This window comes from Scleropages formosus, chromosome 16 (assembly GCF_900964775.1).
Source record: "Scleropages formosus chromosome 16, fSclFor1.1, whole genome shotgun sequence".
In the NCBI taxonomy this organism is placed as follows: domain Eukaryota; kingdom Metazoa; phylum Chordata; class Actinopteri; order Osteoglossiformes; family Osteoglossidae; genus Scleropages; species Scleropages formosus.
In genome coordinates this window covers 19,202,723-19,223,302 of record NC_041821.1, presented here as the reverse complement: position 1 = coordinate 19,223,302, position 20,580 = coordinate 19,202,723, and the positions used below count along the sequence as shown (strand labels likewise).

General features: G+C 41.6%; 1 protein-coding gene across 1 annotated transcript; it reads right to left on the bottom strand.

Annotated features, from left to right (window-relative positions):
* Nucleotides 1-7,789: 7,789 nt before the first annotated feature.
* On the bottom strand, nt 7,790-20,296 carry LOC114912417 (isthmin-1-like). The gene is made up of 6 exons (XM_029259167.1): nt 20,030-20,296; nt 13,434-13,592; nt 12,780-13,029; nt 9,868-10,011; nt 9,454-9,543; nt 7,790-8,784 (listed from the first exon to the last, which is right to left on the bottom strand). Exons 1-6 carry the CDS (start codon nt 20,165-20,167, stop codon nt 8,267-8,269), a joined length of 1,299 nt encoding a protein of 432 aa, XP_029115000.1. The 5' UTR covers nt 20,168-20,296; the 3' UTR covers nt 7,790-8,266.
* Nucleotides 20,297-20,580: the final 284 nt, after the last annotated feature.

Below are 20,580 nucleotides of genomic sequence, written 5' to 3'. Positions count from 1 at the left end.
GCAGTGAATATATACATGAGGGTATGGCTAGCCTTTGACAGACCGGAATCCTTTTCAGGGTGTACTATGAATAGCTTCACACCTGTGCTTCTGGGACAGGCTCCAGACCACCATGACCCTATATTAGGAAAAATGGCTATTAATAACTAGTGAGTCAGTAGCGAGAGGGGGTGTGGTGGCGCAGTGGGTTGGACCGCAGTCCTGCTCTCCGGTGGGTCTGAGGTTCAAGTCCCGCTTGGGGTGCCTTGTGATGGACTGGCGTCCCGTCCATGGGTGTGTCCCCTTCCCCCTCCAGCCTTACGCCCTGTGTTGCCGGGTAGGCTCCGGTTCCCCGTGACCCCGTAAGGGACAAGCGGTTCTGAAAATGTGTGTGTGTGTGTGTGTGAGTCAGTAGCTCATGGAGGACGTGACTAAATGAGATACAGTATATAGCTTATTGTAAGTCAAGCCTCTTTGGACATTTGATTACTTATCATTATTATTATTATTATTTGTGATTACATGATGTTTAGCAGGTTTTACTGTGAGACATGGTTCATTACATCTTTTAATGTTTTCATTTCTGAAAATCAAATCAATAAAATGTAATAAAAATGACTTTCACACACACACACATTTTCAGAACCGCTTGTCCCATACGGGGTCACGGGGAACCGGAGCCTACCCGGCAACACAGGGCGTAAGGCCAGAGGGGGAAGGGGACACACCCAGGACGGGACGCCAGTCCGCCGCAAGGCACCCCAAGCGGGACTTGAACCCCAGACCCACGGGAGAGCAGGACTGCGGTCCAACCCACTGCGCCACTGCACCCCCCAAAAATGACTTTCAAATACTCTATTTTCATCTGTTTTTAATTTGATTCAGGCAATGAAACACTGATACATTTTGTGGTAATATACTGATGCTTACGAACGTTGAAAGACTGTGATATTTCCCAACAATTACAGGAAACAGGAAAACAATAGCCAAACCAAGTAGTGAGTCAGTTAATCTAGGTAAGTTTTAAATTGACATGTTTCTGGTTTTTGGCTGAACATATACAGATGACATAAAGGCAAATGCTAACTTGTGAGGAAGGTCATGCTCATGTGGCTTGGATACAAAAAGTTTACTATAATAATTAAATACAACACTGAAAACACCAAGTGTTTGTAACCTTCTGCATTTTCATCTCCAGCGATGCCTCTGATATTGACAGGACAATGTGATCCCACACAACCTGCTGTGAAATTTCGAGTTTGGGGATGAAAAATTACAAAATTGGCCAGCAACTTCTTTTGTAAGGACATGCATTTTCATATAAACATCAAGACAGTCAAACATAAATGTATTTCTTACTGTATATTTGTATTGATACAAATTATTGTAGTCTTATCAACACCATGTCAACAAACCCATCATGTCTTTCAAAGCCAGATGACCATATTGAGTCCAGGTTTAACTCTAGTCTCTGACCTTTAGCATGACCACTTTCTTGAGCAGCTGAAAGTGGTTCTTCACCTGTCCCTTCTCTTGCTGATGTAGCCCAGTGTTAAAAAGAACAGAAAGAAATCTGAGAAGGAGAATAATGTTGGTGTAATTTCCCTCTGTGATCTACCATGTGTTTGCTGGGCTTTCCAAGCTGTTCTTTAACAGGTTGATGGCTGCCAGAAAAGTTTGGAGTTCTGGCCTAGGGAAAAAAAAAGAAAGCACAGAGCAAAGATTACACCTCTTAATTCCCTACTGGTGTCAGGTCTATATTTCTCTATGGTCGGTGTGTGCTCAGGGGTCATTGGTGTGTTGCCTTCTGGCTCTCATCCATTCTGAAAAAGGGGTGTTGATCAAAGGGAACCTGGTGACTTTTACCCAGTGATGGAAGCCTCAGTCTCTACAGCTGTGTTTGCCTTCACTTCCTTTACACTTAGCACTGAAACGCTCTTGTTTCCCCAAAAGATGATGGTTTAGGACTCCCCCAAGGAAGCTATAGTTTGTCAAGAGACCAGGTCAGTCCTGCTTCCTGAGTCCTTGAGCTTGCATAATACTTCTTCTGCAAGAGATTCAAAGTAGTCTCTGGAATTATGCCTCACACATTCTGCTTACTTTATCTCACGTCACAGTAAGGTGGTGCTGTTCTATATCTGTCCAGTTATGACCAATATAGTTTTTTATTCTTAAACTAATCTTAAGATGTTAATCTGTATGGAGTATATGTTAACCCTAAACTGAGCCAAAACAATAACAATAATTTGCCTAATGACAGATGGTAATTTTCTTGTAGTAGCACTTGAAGGTCTATCTATCTATCTATCTATCTATCTATCTATCTATCTATCTATCTATCTATCTATCTATCTATCTATGTTTGTCAGCTGAACATTAAAGTCGCAGTGTGTTGCTTTGGAGCTGTGATGTTGATGGAATGAGCACCTTCTTCCAGATGAATATAAACATTAAATGTATCTAAAACATACATTTTTTTCAGAGGCAATCTTTCATTCCTGTTCTGTTTTAGTCCAACCAAATGCAACTGACAGGATAATAGTCAGGTATTTTATGCAGCTTGAACTGTTCATATGCAATAATTGTGACATACTGAAACAATTTGTGGCAGAAATCCATGTCAAACAATATTCTAGAGCAATCTAACAAAATCTGAATATTTCACTTTTTTGTATTTCTTTTACATACTCACACATACACACACACACTGGCTGAAGCTGCTTGTCTCAAGCAGGGTCGCAGCGAACTGGAGCCTAACCTGGCACCACCATACCCCCCTCTTCTTCTATGTATTCATAATTTTTTTTTCTAATATTCATTTGAAATTAAATTTCTCTGAATACCAAAAACAGATCCTTTCGATGTTCCACAATTATCAAACCAGAGCACCCAGACAAAAGTTGGACGTGATGTTGACAAGATAGACTTTAAAAAGACAGACTTGGATTGAAACATCACTGTTTTTGTTGTTATTATTAATATTATTTATTTTTAGTCTTGCCACCTCTATTTCTATAATAGATTCTCGACCACAGTGACCCAGACAAAATAGAAGTTTTTTTTTTTTTCCAAAGCCTGACCAAGCGGTTGTTTATGCCAACCCTCATACAAAGCAGGGAAAAGTAGCATCATTGGGCACTGTTTATGTTATTTGAAAGATTTTACGTGAGCTTTGTGATGCTTCATGATATGTCTTAAAAGTAATGGTCTTTCTTGACATGCATTTTTTCTACAAAACCCTGTTTTCACTTTTTCAGTATTTATCACCTTACTGTATGTAGCCAAGAATGACATACTGTCTACAAATTTAGTGGATCTGGAAAAACCTTGCGTGTCTAACAGTATAATAACGATGCAATACCTGAGGAGTTAAGAACAAAGAACAGTCTTTTTTAAATAGTTTTGAATCAATCAGGTTTAATTACGCCAATAAATTCCAGCCCTATGACTTTGTTTCATAAGTAAAACAGCAGGTGATGCTTAACAAGAAAATAACTGGAACATTTTGTCTGTTTTGACACTTTCTCAATATGCTTCAGAAATGCATTATTTCAACTTTTTAACTCATTACCATGATGACCAACTCAATTCCTGTTCTGTTTTATGTTTGCCAATAGTACAGAACACCTAATTTGAGCAATCAGGGAACTGATTGTCCTTGTTTTGACTTGTGTAGTTATGAATTATTTTTCCCTTGTTTGGAGCTGATAGATAGTAGACATACTCTTCGACCCTGGATGCCAGCTTAAATAATGCTGACTGTGATTTCCCTGTGTTTTTCATGACAAATCTTGTGCAGTAATAGCTTTTATTGCAGAAGTTGCTTAGTCTCAAAAGCTGGCCAAACCACCCACGTAGCTCACCTCACCTGTTCTCTTTCCAGAAAAACAATCTAGCAGCAGCAGTATCAGGCAGCACATGTGGCTCAGCCTCAGCTAGATCTCAGAAAGCCCTACACCAACAAAGGCATTCATACAGTGTTTAAATCATTGTTTTGGATTAAGCTGATGACTTCATCCAGCACATCCTACAATACTAGATACACTATACTTGTCTCTTTGCAATGTTTCTACTCATTTGCTGCATCACATGTGTGAAGAAGACATCAAAAAGGTCCTCTTGGTCATTTGGAACTCAGTTCAAGATTTCCCAAATCATATTTTGTAGCAGCTGTTGACTGGACGAGGAAGCAGGACCATTAGAAGAAACATGCAAGAGAAAACATGTAACTTCAAAAGGTCACGCTTCTCAGGGAACTTTATATACACTCACACATTTTCAGAACTGCTTGTCCATACGGGGTCGCGGGGAACCAGAGCCTACCCAGTAACACAGGGCGTAAGGCCGGAAGGGGAGGGGGACACACTCAGGACGGGACGCCAGTCCGCCACAAGGCACCCCAAGCAGGACTCAAACCCTGGACCCACCGGAGAGCAGGACTGTGGTCCAACCCACTGCGCCACCGCACCCCCTCTAACTTTATATACTACAATTTAAAAAAAAAAACTTAAATATCACATTGACATCAGTATTCAAACCCTTTGCTGTGGCGCTTTAGTTGAGCTGCATCCTGTTTCTATTCATCATCTTTGAGATGTTTCAATACCTTTTTTGGAGTCCACCACTGGTACATTCAATAGATTGGAGATGATTCAAGGTTCCACAGCTGACAATGTGTGGGATGTGCAAAGGGATTGTCTGCAGAGCTTAGGGACAGGGTTTTGTTGAGGCACAGATCTGGGAAAGGCTACAAAAAAATTCTGCGGCATTGAAGGTTCCCAAGAGCACACTGGCATCCATAATTCTTAAATGGAAGAAGTCTGGAACATCCACAGCTCTTCCTAGAGCTGGCTTCCTGGCTAAATTGAGCAACTGGAGTAGAAGATAAGAGAAATGACCAAGAACCCTATGGTCACTCTGATTAAGCTCCAGAGATCCTGTGTGAAGATGGGAGAAAATTCCAGAAGGGTAATCATCACTGCAACACCCCACCTACCTGGGCTTTATGACAGAGTGGGCAAGTGGAAGCCTTTCCTCAGCAAAAAACACAAAAAGGCACCTAAAGGTCTCTCAGAGTGTGAGAAGCAAGATTCTCTGGTCTGATGAAACCAAAACTGAACTGTCTGGCCTCAGTTATAAGCGTTATGTCTGGAGGAAACCAGGCAATGCTCATCACCTGCACAATACCATCCCAACAGTGAAGCGTGGTGATAGCAGCATCATTCTGTGAGGTTGTTTTTTACTGGCAGGGACTGGGAGTCTAGTCAGGGTTGAGGGAAAGCTGAATGGAACAAAGTGCAGAGATATCCATAATGAAAACCAGCCCCAGAGAAGCTCTGGACATCAGACTGAGCCGAAGGTTCACCTTCCAACAGGAAAATGACCCCGAAGCACAAAGCAAAAAACACAGGAGTGGCTTTGGGGCAACTCAGTGAATGTCCTTGAGTGGCCCAGCCAGACACCAGACTTGGACCTAATCAAACATCTCTGGAAAGACCTGAAAATAGCTGTCCACCAACAGTTCCCATCCAACCTGACAGAGCTGGAGAGGATCTGCAGAGAAGAATAGCAGAAAATCCCCAAATCTATTTGTACAAAGCTTGTTACATCATATCTGAGAAGACTCGAGGCTGTAATAGCTGCCAAAGGTGTTTCAACTAAGCACTAAAAAGGGTCTGAATACTTATGACAATGTGACATTTTCTAAAATCCTCCTTAACTTTGTCATCATGTGGTTTTGAGTGTATACTGACAAGGGGAAAACAATTAACTTGAACTATTTTGGCATAGGGCTGCAGTATGAAGAAATCTGAAAAAGTGAAGGGGTCTGAATACTTTCTGAATTCACTGCACAGTATATACATACACAGAATAAGGCAAAACAGCACTTTCCCAGGTAATAAACAGAATATTATTTAGCTTACGAAATGTGTTGTGCACATTTTTGGAGTTTTACATTATGCATCCAGAGAACACTTTTTGTATTTCAATAGATCAAATAAAATATATGTTCATTATCATTGCACAATCATAAAATCTCAATTACATGACCAAGCACGATGTAGGTACCTTCAAATCACTGCGATAACACTTTTATGAGACTGCCCAAAAGCAGCATCACAGAATAAATCATTTCCTGCTGTTAATGTCTTATATAAAACATTTTGATGCAATTGCTTTCTATTTTAAGTTCAAACCATTGCTAAATTAAAGAAAAGAGCACATACTGTTACATTATATAATACAGTGCTGCAATGTAGTACAATAACCAATTATTCTGGATTTGTACATTGGATACCAATTCCGAGTATGCCACTTTGTATACCCATCATGCCATCCGCCATAGAGAGGCTTAAGGGCACCCAGCTGGCTTCTTTTTTCGGTGGATGGGTGACATACAGTAGATGGGATTCTGTCTCACCTAGTCACAAACTGCTGTATGCCCTAAGCAGTGTATCTAGTTTGAACTCCAGCTATACTGCACTAGCCTTTTGTGTTGAGGAAAATCAGGGAATATGAATTGACCTACATTACCTTGTTTGGCTGAGGTGGTCGAAGTTTTCTGCCCCTCCTTGCTCATAGGGACACCATCTATTGTCGAGGCATCTAAAGAGCTGCTGGTGGAATCGGATGAATACGCTCCAAGAGTATTATGAGGTCTGCTGAAGTGCACAGAGAAGAAACTGATGACTTACACAATGGACACTGGAATGGGTGTATGGTGTCCATGTGTTCACCACTTGAGTCGGCATGGCACTCTTTTGAGTTGAGATTATTGCTTGAAGTACAGTACCTGCAATGGCATGCAAAATATTAATCTAATTATTTACAAGGTACAACTAAAGTTAAATAATTTGATGAAAGAGATGCAGTTAAAGGAGATTTTCTCCAGATGTGTACTGCAAATACAGAGTATACTATAACTTCCATGGTCATAAGTGAATGGCATTTAAATACAATATTGATTAAATTTGATTTTATCAGCACAGATTACTGTCTGCGCAACTGTCTGTGTAAAATGCCCAAGCGTGTGCTAAACAGAAGTGCAAATTTTAATATATGTTTTTACAAAACAGAGAAGTGTAAGAAGATTTCATTACTGCATAATGAAGAAACACTTCTATATTGCAACAAATATAAATAATTGAATTTTGGCAGAGTTTATTTGACAGTTCACAAGCAACTTGTAAAATCTCCTGTAAAATATTTGTGTTCATATGACAAAGTGTTAAATGAGGTAAATGGCTTCCTTTGATTTTTAAATTTGTAATTCATATACAAATGAAAAAAAAAAAAAAACATGGTCATGAGCATGCAGACATACAGAATAGAAGACATATCACAGAAAATTACAAAATATGGATGTATTAATAAAGTGTTATTTGTAAACTCACAATCATCCTGCCAACACCAACAGCACAAACATTTCCATTCAGCATAACTACAGCTTAATAAATAATATTAAGCACAAATTACTGGCTGTGCAACTGGCTGTGTAAAATGCCTACATGTGTGGTTTAAACATTTTATAGAATGCTGAGATTTACCCAAAATACCTTTAGGAACTAGGTTTACATATACAGAAAGTGTTCAGTGCTTGTGATTTTCATTGAATAGGACAATATTTCCTACCCAAAACCAAATTACAACCACTACTGTACAAAATCCCTCTATTTGAAAAATCTATTTTTTTTTTATATAATTTGTCAGAAAAAAAAGAAAATGTTTGGTTTTCTTACCATTAAAATGCAATTATACCCATGGTAAATTAATGTGAGGTTTCATCTACAATGAATTGTATTTTTTTTTCCCTTGCTGTTTCCTATGACAATTGCAGTAAAAAGAAGCAATGGAGGCCATGTTTTTGTGTAAAACAATGGGAGGGTATCTGTTCATCTGTTTTCATCCCTCTGGCCCTTGACATTATGTATGTATTTATTATGCATGTATGTGCATATGTTTGCATGTATTTTAAGGTAGTGTTCAAAATTATCTACAGAATCTGTGAGATTTCTCTTAAAGTTATTTTTCATACCATGAAAAAAAAAAACTATCATGGCTGATTTTGGTGTTGCTTCGTTTTTTTTTAACGTCCATTCTTGAGTTTATTTCTTCCGTGTGTATGCACATTGATATATATACTGTATAGTATATAGATGTTTGGCAAAGCTTTGTACCTTTTGCTGCTGTTTCTTTAAAAGTAAATTACTGTCAGTATATCAAAAGGGACGGCCCAGTGAAAAAGTTTCTCAGTCAAGTTGCCTCCACATGTTTATTACAAGGAAGCTCAGAACTCCCTGGCCTCTTCGCATTGTTTGCGGTAGTCCTCATCTGCCGGGTTCTCGTGGCAGCTCCGGCCATTGTTGGGTGGCCGTGCCTGGTTGTACCGGCTCCAGTCGCCCTTGCAGATGACCCATGGCAGGACATCCACCTTGTAGTGCAGATCCTCAGAGAACTCGGTGCTGATGAGATTAGGCGATCCTGCACCCTTCCCACGAGTTATTAGTCTCATGTTGTCATCGTAGCAGCAGTGCTGGGCGGCCAGCGTGGCCGACTCTAGAGTCAGCGCCGAACGGATGCAGTAGCGCGCCGTGGGCTTATAGATCTCCAGTTTCTCCTTGGGACTGCTGGCGTCCTTCCAGCGGAAGTCCCTGCGTGTGGCAGTATCGTGGATGACCGTCGTGCCATAGGCTGCCTCGGTTGGGTAGGAGCAGGGGCAGCTGGGCAGGTCGCTCACCACCTTCAGCAAGTACTTCCTGAGGAACTCACTCTTGCAGTTCATCCATCTCTCACAGCTGTCTGTGTCTACGAGGTAACAGGTGAGAGTAGGGAATTATGTACATCCCTGTTGCATGCTGGGATGCACTCACGCCCCTCTCTGGGTTTACCAGACACATTGGGCTGATCAGATGCAGCAATGCTCTTTAAATGGACAATTAGAGGACTGGAGGGTCCACACTACAGAGCTCAGACTTGACATGGATGTCGAGGGTGTCTAACGTTCCTGTTGTGTGCTCTTCCTGGGTGTGTTGCATAGTTTGCTTTATATTTTGTACATAAAAGACAATTATATATATATATATATATATATATATAAAAGAACAGTTCAAGTCAACCCATACCACCTTATGCCCGGTCACTCCCTAAACTGGGCGCAGCCGGCGTGGCACATTTCCTTACACTTCCCTCACACACTCCCCATACATGTGCTAATTGGATCCATAAACCTGCTGTTTGAGAAGCTGTAAACACTGGCACTTTGGCATGTTCAGTATTTTTAACAAAACAAAATGCTTCACAAACCTCAACACTGAAACTGGGATCGAGAACGATGAATAACATTAGTTGCTTTGGCAGCTGTCCGAGTGGATAAATATAGACAGTGATTACAGACTAAGTAACAAAGATGTTTTGACTGACATCACCTATTAGAGGCAGTCATTATCTCTTGCAATAATTAATTTAAAGTCTTACCAACACCAAAAAGCTCTGTAGCGTTGAACTCATCCGTTCCCGCAAGTAGGCTCACTTCCGTAGCAGCAGTTCTGAAAGCATCTTCTACACCTTTAAGGGATATAAACACCAGATGCAGAAAAAACCAGAAATAAAGTTCTTGTTTCCTTCTGCTTAGTCATGTGTGTAATTTATACAGGCACCATAGCATATAAAACTGGGGTTAATTGTCCTGTGTGTCATAAACTGTACGATGTCCATTTAGACAAGTTACATTTTAGTCTAATTCAATGTCCGTGTCTATATGTGATATATTTGTGAGCTTATTCTTTCACAGATTTCAGTATGAATGTTGATACATCAAAAGGAATGGTTTCAGGCTTCAAGGACATGCTTGACTTTTGTTTCTGAGCAGCACCCTACTAGTGTACTCACCGGGACAGCTGGCTGTGTCGCAGGTGCGAGACTCAGTTGCCGTGCAGGCATAGCCGCAGGACCGGGTACGTTTCTGGTTCCCGCTGCCGCAGGACACGCTGCAGGCTGACCAGCTGGTCCAGTCACCCTCCCCATCCATGTCATCTGTGTCAGAGGTCAGAGGTAGCGATGTGAACCGGCTGTGGGCAGCCCTGATGGAGACCACATGTCCTTTAGCGTATCCCGGTTCTGAAGGCTGGTCCAGCTCACCAAGTCTAATTAGCATGCCTCTGTAAATGGGTTTCAAATGTGATGGGAGGGTGGGGGTGTGTGACTTGAAAGGTGGCCACCATCCATCAACCCTAGCCTCGAGCACAGTGAGACCATCTTTGCACTGTCACTGATTTTGCCTCTTTGCTGATATAGATAAACTTCTACCAGAAAAAAAAAAAAAAAATAGTAATCGTACACAATCTATGGGGATGGATGTTTTTGGTCTAAGCATATTAGACTAACATTTACGGGTAGGTTCGGTCCTAATAAGGCAGGTGGCAATTCCTTATTAACTAATTACTGGACCTTATGTAAGAAATCCTGTTTTGAAAAAATAGAATATATGGGGATGGGGTGGATGTGACAGTTAACACAGGTTCTTTGGAAATGGATTAAATCTGTGCCGAGGCTGCCGGGAATTTTAACATTAATAGTGTGGCTTATCCAACAATCCTGCCCGCAAATTCCATATAAAAATTCAAATACACAAGACATGCTGTTCTAGCCTTGTTAATATAGGCGTGAATGTGGCAGGCATGAGGCACTTTATTCAGCTTATAACTTCCTGCAGGGATGGGTTTGTTCTTCGGCACAAACCCATAGGGGAAGCTCATTTTCACCATTAATCTCAATGACATTCACCTAGTCTACATATTCCTTACACTGCCGGCACATTCACGAGAAACATCTAATCATTTCGTTATCGAGACCAGTCCCTGTGCAGGGGAGCTGGTAGCATCGTGGTTAAAGCTGGAGAAAAGTCAGGTAAATGCATGAGCATTTCTTTAAATAAGAAAATTCTCTACATAATTGCCACTTGCCAGTAATAATGTTGATCAGTGACAGTATCTAGTAAATGACTAACACAAAGTACACACACATTTTCAGAACCGCTTGTCCCATACAGGGTCACGGGGAACCGGAGCTTACCCGGTAACACAGGGCATAAGGCCGGAGGGGGAGGGGACACACCCAGGACGGGACGCCAGTCCATCGCAAGGCACCCCAAGCGGGACTCGAACCCCAGACCTACCGGAAAGCAGGACCGTGGTCCAACCCACTGCGCCACCGCATCCCCTAACACAAAGTACTTTGCACGTATACAAGTAACACTAAAATGCAGAACATTTTCCAGAGGGAATCACACTCATTCACTCACTAACTTGCCAAAATTGCTTATCCAAGTGAGGATTGCAGCAGTCCAGAGCCTATCCCCAAAATACGGGGAATTTGGGCAGGTAGGGTACACATAGCATAGGAAGTAAGTCCATTGCAGGACAGCCACAAATGCACACCGCCACTCACACCTTCACACACCACGGGCAATTTAGATTCACCGATTTACTTGACACACGTTTTCAAGCTGTGTTAGGAAATCCGAGCACCTGGAGAAAACCCATGGAAGCAACAGCACTACTCACTGCACCACCAAGAGGGAATCAAAATGAAAAATTGTCAATATTGAGAAAACTGAGAATGTTCCCCTGACCTGCCGTTGTAAGTCAAACAGTGTCTAGCCATAGAATAGGTTGTGTATGCAGCAAGTGATCATGTTCCTCTTGGTCCCACATTATCATGGACCCGGTCGGACTGATTTCTCTCCCAGTAGATTAACAGGTCAAATAGGTTCCACTATTATCCTACTCTGGCTGCAAAAATTCAGATAAAAAAACTTCTCATAAACTGTTACACAATATACCCTGTAATTTAAACTGATAAAAAATGACATGTATATATCATTATATATATAGGGTTATAGCACTCTGGTTGGCGTGTCATATACCAGAGTGCTATGCTCTTCCACATCTGTCCGCTTGGTGGTCCCATGCACAAAAGGTAAAGCAGGGAGGTTCTCGGTTCTGGCTCCGTTGTGGTGGAACAACCTTCCCCTCTCACTCAAGACTGCTGAATCTCTGTCCACATTTAAAAAGGGTCTCATCTCTTCCGGACTCACTTTGCCCATGATCTCTTAAGTTCATATAAGGTATAATTGTTCACGATCATGCTGTGATCAATCCTTTTCAGAGCCATCCCTATAATGTAATGTAAATGTTTATATATATCTCAAGGAAAAAAGAAAAAACTACGAAGGTGAGTAGGAATCGGCGATATTCTGGTAAAGATTTATGCAGCTACTTGCGTGATGAACATCGGTGGACGTGGTGAAGGAAACAAACTGTACTTAAGAGTCACACGTCTGCAGCTATGTCTCTTTCTCCTAAAGTAATACACACATTGTATTTTCTTTGAGATGTATGTCGCTTTGGAGAAAAGCGTCTGCTAAATGAATAAATGTAAATGTAAATGTTATATGTTGCTTACTACATAAAACTAACAGTGAGATTAGTCTTCAGTCTGTTTAAAGTCTTTTAAGTATAAATTTGTGTTCTGTGCAAATATATTTACACATGTGTTGTCACAAATAATTGCATAACACATAATATTTCATTTATAAATTCAAATTTTATATATGTGCATGCACACCTTTCTTAAATGTGAGATAGAAGTGTAAGGCGTCTTGGAGTGATTGTTTCCGACTAGCACCAAAAACCCTAGGGCCGGCCCTGGTGTGAGGCTAGCGTGAAGATAAAACTCAACGAAGGGGTTTGGAAAGTCAGTGAAGTGTGCAGAATGATGGATTCAGAACTCGCCATGCTCACCATACTCTGCCTGAACCTTGCCCTCATGCCGGTTTTGTCCCCACAGCGGCTTCAGGAAGTTGCCCTCTTCAGGGCTGCCATTGTAGCCAGCGCCCCGGATATTGTCCGCTCTCCGAGGGGCGGCCACGGCAGACGATGTGCGGCTCCACCAGTTCCTCCAGCTCGGAAAGGCCCAGTTGGGCTCAGTCTCCTTGTGGATCCCCATGTCTGGTTCTGGCCCATCAGAGCCATCCACCACCTCGATGGTCACCTGAGACAGAATTTATATTTTAAACATCCTGATTAGTTGTTTTCAACTCTAAACTGTAAGCATTTTAGAAAATTTAAAAATTTTGTCTGGCAAACTCAGTATCCCTGCTACATATTCTCTAAGTTTGTCAGAGTGCTTATTGTTCTGTCTTATTCTGGTGTGATTTGTGATGTCACAAATTTCACTGACGCAAATGGACACAAACGGTCTGAGTCAGCATCTATAAAAATATTTTCAAGAATTAAAGATCATAATGATCAGTAACCTCTGTATTTTTGCTTACTTAGAGTTCTCCCTACTGTCGTGCTGCTTTACAGGCCTGTGTAGGCTGAGCACCAATGATATGAAATATTCAGATTTTTTTTTGATTTCAGAGCAAAGTTAAAAAGGGTTAAAGGATCTACCTGAATGTTAGGGTTCTCCCTGTTCATGTCTGCTGTGGAAAGGTCAGGAAGGTTGTGGAGGTCCAGGAGGAAGGTGCCTGGGGCCTGGGCAATGGGCTGTGATGGTGCCTGTTGGTCTGAGGACAAGCGGGCTGATAAGCTCTCCCCATTGACTTCATCCTAATGGTGAGGAAAACAAGACACGTTAAAGGGCTATGCTTGGCGAGACAGCAGCTGTGAATGTAACATCAGTAATTTGTGCACTGATGATGTCACCTCGACTGGTGATGAAACGTTTGCAATCTAAGTGCCAAGCTCGGCGAACTGCTGAACACCTCTAACATCAGTTATGTCTGAGCACTGAACATCAGCAAGCCACAAAAGTTTATTAAAAAACAAAAGTCCATCGCTGCTGGAAGTTTTGCAATGACAGCAATTGGGGTTTGGATACACCACATGAAAATGCTGTAAGGTATAATTTTCTATCATTTATAATATTTAAGCACTATTTACCATGTTTGAGTATTTTCTGCAAAAACTAAAATTTGTTATCTGTTAAAAACTATTAACCATAGCTAGAAAGGATTTTATTTTTCCTTTTTTTTTTAAATAATGTGGGTAAATGTGATGGATCTGTAAAACCAAAACGAAGCCCATTCCATGCAACAAGTTTGATGTGAAGAAGACAAATGTTTCCCTAAGCAGAAATGTTTAGCACCATTATAATAATATTTCAGCTTGACAGGAGGTCGCCACCCCCATCATAAATCCTGCAGCACGACATTGCACACAGCAAGTTGGGGAGTGGAAAGGTGGAAATACGCTTATGAATGCAGGTCAGAGGGGACCCCCACAGCCCACAGCGCAGGACAGATCCGCTCCTTCTCAGAAGACGGAGCCAAGGAAGTGTCGACAGTCCAAGTGCCCCTCTCATCTTCCGGCTTAGCCAAAGTACTTTGAAGGCCTTTCACCTGTTTACTGAAGTGTCGCTACATGTGTCATATAAGAAACCCAAAACCAAAAGACCTCAACAAACGTCTATTGAATTCACACTGAGAAGAGGACCGTGATCGGCAGCCAAGCCAAACTAATTCCTTGTCTAACTTCCTGATTATCAAAAGCACAGGGGTGATCCCAGGGGATGAAAAGGAGCCCAGAATAGATTGCTTTTTTACGCAGACAAAGACTTGCCAAAATATATTCAAAACTAGCGATTACGTACTATACGGAACTGATAGCACAACACCAAGCCAATCGGTTAACCCTCAGCTAATGTTCCAGTCAAATTTGGCTCACTTACAACTTTTAGTTATCAAAAATATCATTTCTTTCATTGGATCGCCATACGGCTTCTTCATATCCCCCACAACAGGCATCTGAACACATACAATTAATGATAACCAGTTTCACCGAATTGAACGTTTAGCTCACATACAGCTGTGGTGTCTCCAATGACATGTAGTCCGAAAGAGGAAATGAGCGGGTGAGAATTTCTAGAAATAAAGTATGCAATGGCAGAGGCAGGAGTACACACACGCAGAGACACATACACAAATTGCATAATTTCAAGTAAATGAGGTCTATAGACAATACATTCTTAAAAGAAACCTAGAACTTATGACAACAATAAGGAATGAAGTTGTATAAAAGGTGAAACACAGCATTAAGCGATAATCAGCTTTATAATTACTGTTGAAACAGTTGTACTAGGTCATCCAATTTTGGAAGGGAATACCGAAAAGAGAAAGTTCCCTTAGAAACAAACCCAAGGGTTAACCCAAGAGAGCAGCCAGATAGCTGTAATAGTGGTGCAGGATCTGATGGGCATTGTGTTACGCTATCAGTCTGTGACTGTGTGTAAAGGATCCTGGCCATCTGGAGAAAACACGTGCATGAAAAAACTAAGATGGTTTCAGTTCAAAGTCCTGCATGGTTCATCAAAGACTTTCGCAAAGTAAGATCCTTCTACGTTAAGGCCAAGGAGCAAAAGCACTGAAGTGACATTCTCGCTTGACAGCGAAATACCCCGCTGTCTGTCAGGGGGCCATAAAAATGCCCCCCTGGGACACCGAGGCATGTGTTCCTCGTCATGAGTGCACAGCACTTACAATTTCTGGGAACCAAACAGGCAGCTGTAATACACTATTAATCTATTATTTTTGGGGTGACAATCAGAGGAGGTGATTGATTGTGTCATTGTTTTCTTAATTTTTGTGCGTTTTCCAAGCGGTGTATTGTGAGGATGCAGCTCTGCCAGGTTTTTGCAGCAACCAGCCAGGGAAACTTCAGCTGGGCTGGCAACAGGGCTTCCGCCACTATGTAAAAGGTTCATTTCACTCGAAGAACACAAGTTTCTCCAAAGTCGCACCTTCAAAGTAAGCATTTCAAGGATGGTTCATAGAATGCATGCACTGCTAATAGACATTAAGGGGCAATGGATCCTCGACAGTTTAGTTTTCAGTTAGACGGTTTAATATACACTAATGACGAAAAAAAGCATGTGAATGAGGATTCCGTGGCGACAGTCGGAAAAAAATAAAATGGAAAAAAAGATTTAGTCTCATTTGCAGGCATACTGTTATCATGCATAAAACATTTATTTACAACACCAAGATGATCAAGTGTAATTCTGCTGAACATAGTGTCAATGCAGACAGTAAACGCTATAAAGTCCTTTAATTGGTGGACTTTCGTGAAATGCATGTTTTTAATGTAATTTTTATTGGTGAAAAATACAAATGTTAATAAAACAGTAATCTTCCAGTTTCCATTTTAAAATGATTCTTAATGACTTGTAACAATGTTACATCTTATGCCGTCAAACTTTTTCCCCTAACACCAGCAACTTTATGATTCACTTTGAGTCTCATTAAATCACACTCTATTCATGCAAATGGATTAAGATGTGAGAAATTTATTTCAGCAGGACATCTGTTTCTTGTGTGGGTAGACAATTTAATTATTACTATTATCTTTTCTGTGTCAAAAAAAGTATTGGTACATTAATGAACACTTGAATACTAAGGACCAAAGTCAGAGATTAGAAACACATCTGCTTTTAATTTGCTCTGTCCATCAAACAAAACCCTGATAATGCATACAAACACATTTCCTGTGGAACCACCGGAAGCTCATCCAAAAGCATGAATGAAACATTTAAAATCCCTACCATCCTCCCCTAGATACCCTCCTGTTTTGTCCCTCCCCTTTCTGCAGTTGTTAATCAAAGGGGCACAAGTTGTGAGCATCTACTAGAAAAAACACGATGAAGAGTACAATATGGTCTGATGTCGGCTTGCGAGCAATGACTTTTTTAACAGGACACTGGAAAGGAAAGCCATACACTTCACACAGGATGCCCTTGAATTTAACTTTTTGGCAAAAATGACAAGTCATTTCTTTTTTCTGCCTCCTGGGCAGAACAGGCTGGACTGTGTTTTTCGCCAGTGTCCTGGCTCCCATCAGCTGTCACAGAATGGTGTCAGAAATGACATAAAAAGAAGTTAAGGGAAGAGTAATGTAAGTTTTTGAAAGGTATGCTCTTGCCCGGAAGCACCCTACAGTCATATTCATCCAGGACAAGAGGAAACGTAGTGGTTAGAGCCACCACAAAACACTTGAAGGGCCAAGGCTCAAATCCCACCTCCTGCTGTAGTACCTTTGAGCAAGGTAATTATCCTGAATGAATACAGTAAATCGCTATATATGGTCAGGGGGGTGTGGTGGTGCAGTGAGTTTGACTGGGTCCTGCTCTCCAGTGAAACTGGGGTTTGAGTCCTGCTTGGGGTATCTTGTGATGGACTGGTGTCCTGCCCTGGGTGTGTCCCCTCCTCCTCCAGCCTTACACCCTGTGCTGCCAGGTTAGGCTCCAGCTCCCTGTGCCGTGTGCATAGGACAAGCAGTTTCAGATGATGTGTGTGTGCTATATATGGTCAATAATTTAAATTGTTTGTGATAACAGCATCAGTTAAATGAATCAATATTTAAGCCCAAATGCTGACATTTCCTTGCTTTTTTAATTTATTATTATCATTGTGCAGCTGGATTTGTGCTGCAGAAATTAAGGTTGAACAATTTTCTCAAAGCTTCCTGGGACTTAAAATGATAGACTTCGGAATACGGACCCATCTCCTTAACCACTAAGATACCACCAACAGTAGTTTGCTAATTTATATTAAGCTGTAATACTTAACATATTTTACTCCCCCCCCCCCCATGCTCCTCCACCATTGCATATTGTTCACTTAAAGGAGACATCTTACCTGGTTCTTGAGACACCAGTTATTTATTGCTACTTGATGCATATCATCAAACAAACAAACAAACACACACACCATCTGAAACCACTTGTCCCATATGGGGTTGCGGGGAGCCCAAGCTTAACTCGGCAATGCAGGGTGTAAGGCCGGAGGGGGAGGGGATGCACCCAGGATGGGCTGCCAGTCTGTTGCAAGGCACCCCAAGGAAAACTCAAACCCCAGACCCACTGGAAGGCAGGATGCAGTCAAACCCACTGCACCACCACACCCCCCACATATCGGCAACCACAGTCATGTATATTTTAACGTCACCACTGACCCTCGATAATGTAAATATCAAAACCCCCTGCACTATGTTTTCTTGACCAGCTTAAATTGATTCAGAATTGCCTGAAATAATTTTACATTTACATAAAGCTCTCATGTAACCCTCTTTTAAATAATATACACTGTTTAACTAAAGTATGTATTTCCTCAGGTGCATAATGCCTTTTACATTGATAGTACCATTATGTGTAAATGAAAGTTCTACAGACTTTCAGTCAATGTTAAATGGGTGGCACAGCAAGTAGTGCTGCTGTCTGAAAGTGCCTCGGTGGTGTGAGAGACTGTGGGTTTGACCCCTGCTCAGTCCATGTGGAGTTTGCATGTTCTCCCTGTGTCTGTCTGGGTTTCCTCTAGGTGCTCTGGTTTCCTCCCACAGTCCAAAGACATGCTGTTCAGGTTCCCCCATAGTTTGTGAGTGACAGAAAGAGTGTGTTCTGCTGATGTATGAATGAGTGACCCAGTGTAAGTCACCGTGGTGAATAAGGTGTGTGGGCTGATGACACTACACAGAGTTCATTGGAAGTTGCTTTGGAGAAAAGTGTCTGCTAAATAAATGTAAAGTGTATTTGTTTGTATAGTAAGTATAGCACTTGAAGCTGTTCTGTGCTTATGAAACATTTACAGTTACATTATGTCTTACATGTGGCAAATTTAGCTGAAACTTTTCTCCAAAGCAACTTACAATGTTAAGTTACCTACAGATATAGGTATTCATAACGCTGGCCAATTTGGAGTAATTACCTTGCTCCAGCATTGTAGAAAAACAAACTGGATTCAAACCTGCTACATTTGGACCAAAATCAGCAGCTGTGTCCATTATGCCCTCAGCTGTCCTCCAGCAGCTGTTTGCATACTGCATGTTATAAATAAATAAATGGGAAAGTTTTAGAAAAATTCAAAATTAAAAAAGCCTCCAATCTCTTCGTATAAACATGGCTACTGTGTAAACGAAAGCACATATTTGTGGGAAACAGGAAAACTGTTATTGCTGATGCAAATTATAGCCACACATATGATATGCTGTTAGATAAGAATTTGAGAAAGCTGCTGTGGAAAATCACATCAGCTGCACTGGAGCGCTTTCAATGTGACAAATCATATTTGGCATTAGTGGCACATCGCACAGTCCAGTACAACAGCTGTCTAACAATCAACAGATGAACAAGTCAGATTGGACTGTATGTTCTGCTCACGTAAAATGATGTCAATGATGGTAAATAGACAATTTCATGCATATTGCTTATGGGAGTTGTATAAACTGGGGTGCGGTGGTGCAGTGGGTTGGACCGCAGTCCTGCTCTCCGGTGGGTCTGGGGTTCAAGTCCCGCTTGGGGTGCCTTGCGGCGGACTGGCGTCCCGTCCTGGGTGTGTCCCCCTCCCCCTCCGGCCTTACGCCCTGTGTTGCCGGGTAGGCTCCGGTTCCCCGTGACCCCGTAAGGGACAAGCGGTTCTGAAAATGTGTGTGTGTGTGTGTGTGTGTGTGTGTGTGTGTGTGTGTGAGTTGTATAAACCATCTTACAGAGACCACAGTGATGACAAAATAATCAAAACAATGACAACTGGTGTTGAATTATTTATGGTAACAATGCAAGCTATGACGTGAGATACTGTATTATATATTATGTGATTCCAGGGGAAAAAAAACTTCATCAGTATTTTTTGTATTTCCTAAACTGAAAAGCAGCCTTATTTTTCTTAATCAAATGTATTGTTTTACCCAGCACTTTCATCTTTTGTAACTTTGTCTCACTCTGCAAACTGAAAATTCATAATCCTATCCTAGATGAATAACAGTTTCTCGGCTTTCCTGTGAGGACTAAACTATGCTATGGTATGGGAATTAGTCAGTACTCACAATGAATACACTGGCTCACTGTGATCTCCTCTGCCTAATCCCACTGTACCCATCTTTACCTATTGTATTATTATTGTTATGATGCTTTAATGCATTAAAAACATTCTTTCATCATTTGTTTCGTCTTTCGTCTTCCCGTCCTGCGCACAGGAGGAGAAGATGGAACTTCATCTTACCTCGGACTGTACGGTGTTCTGGTCCATGGTGAAGGTCACATTTCCATGTTGTACTGGGCTGCTCCTCATCACTGTGATGTGCACGGTCAAGGTGAGAAGTCCCACGAGCAGGAGCATCTCCGCGGCCAACCGAACCATCCTCCTCAGGCGGTCGGCTTTGCGAGTCTGCGGGGGAGATGCAGGGCCCCGAGACACGGGCCCAGGTGAGGAGACCCCGATCTCTGGATCCGTACAGGACCAGGAGCTGCAGCACTGCTGAGGAGCCACTTCGGGATTAAAATAGTGAGTATTTCAATAAAAAAATTAATAATAAGAATAAGAATAAGAATAATTAGGAAGTGCAAGGGAAAAATCTGGAACAAGAAAGAAGTGAACGGGTGGAAGCTGAGTGGAAGTAATAAAAAGTAAAATCTATTTGTGAAGAAAGGGGAGGATCCCCGTGAAGTGCAGGAGTTCCGCAGATGTGTCCAGCCGACAAGTTGGAATCATGATCGTCGCCCTGGATGAAGATTCCTAAAAAAGAGCCGTGCTCGGCATAGAGGAAGCGGTAA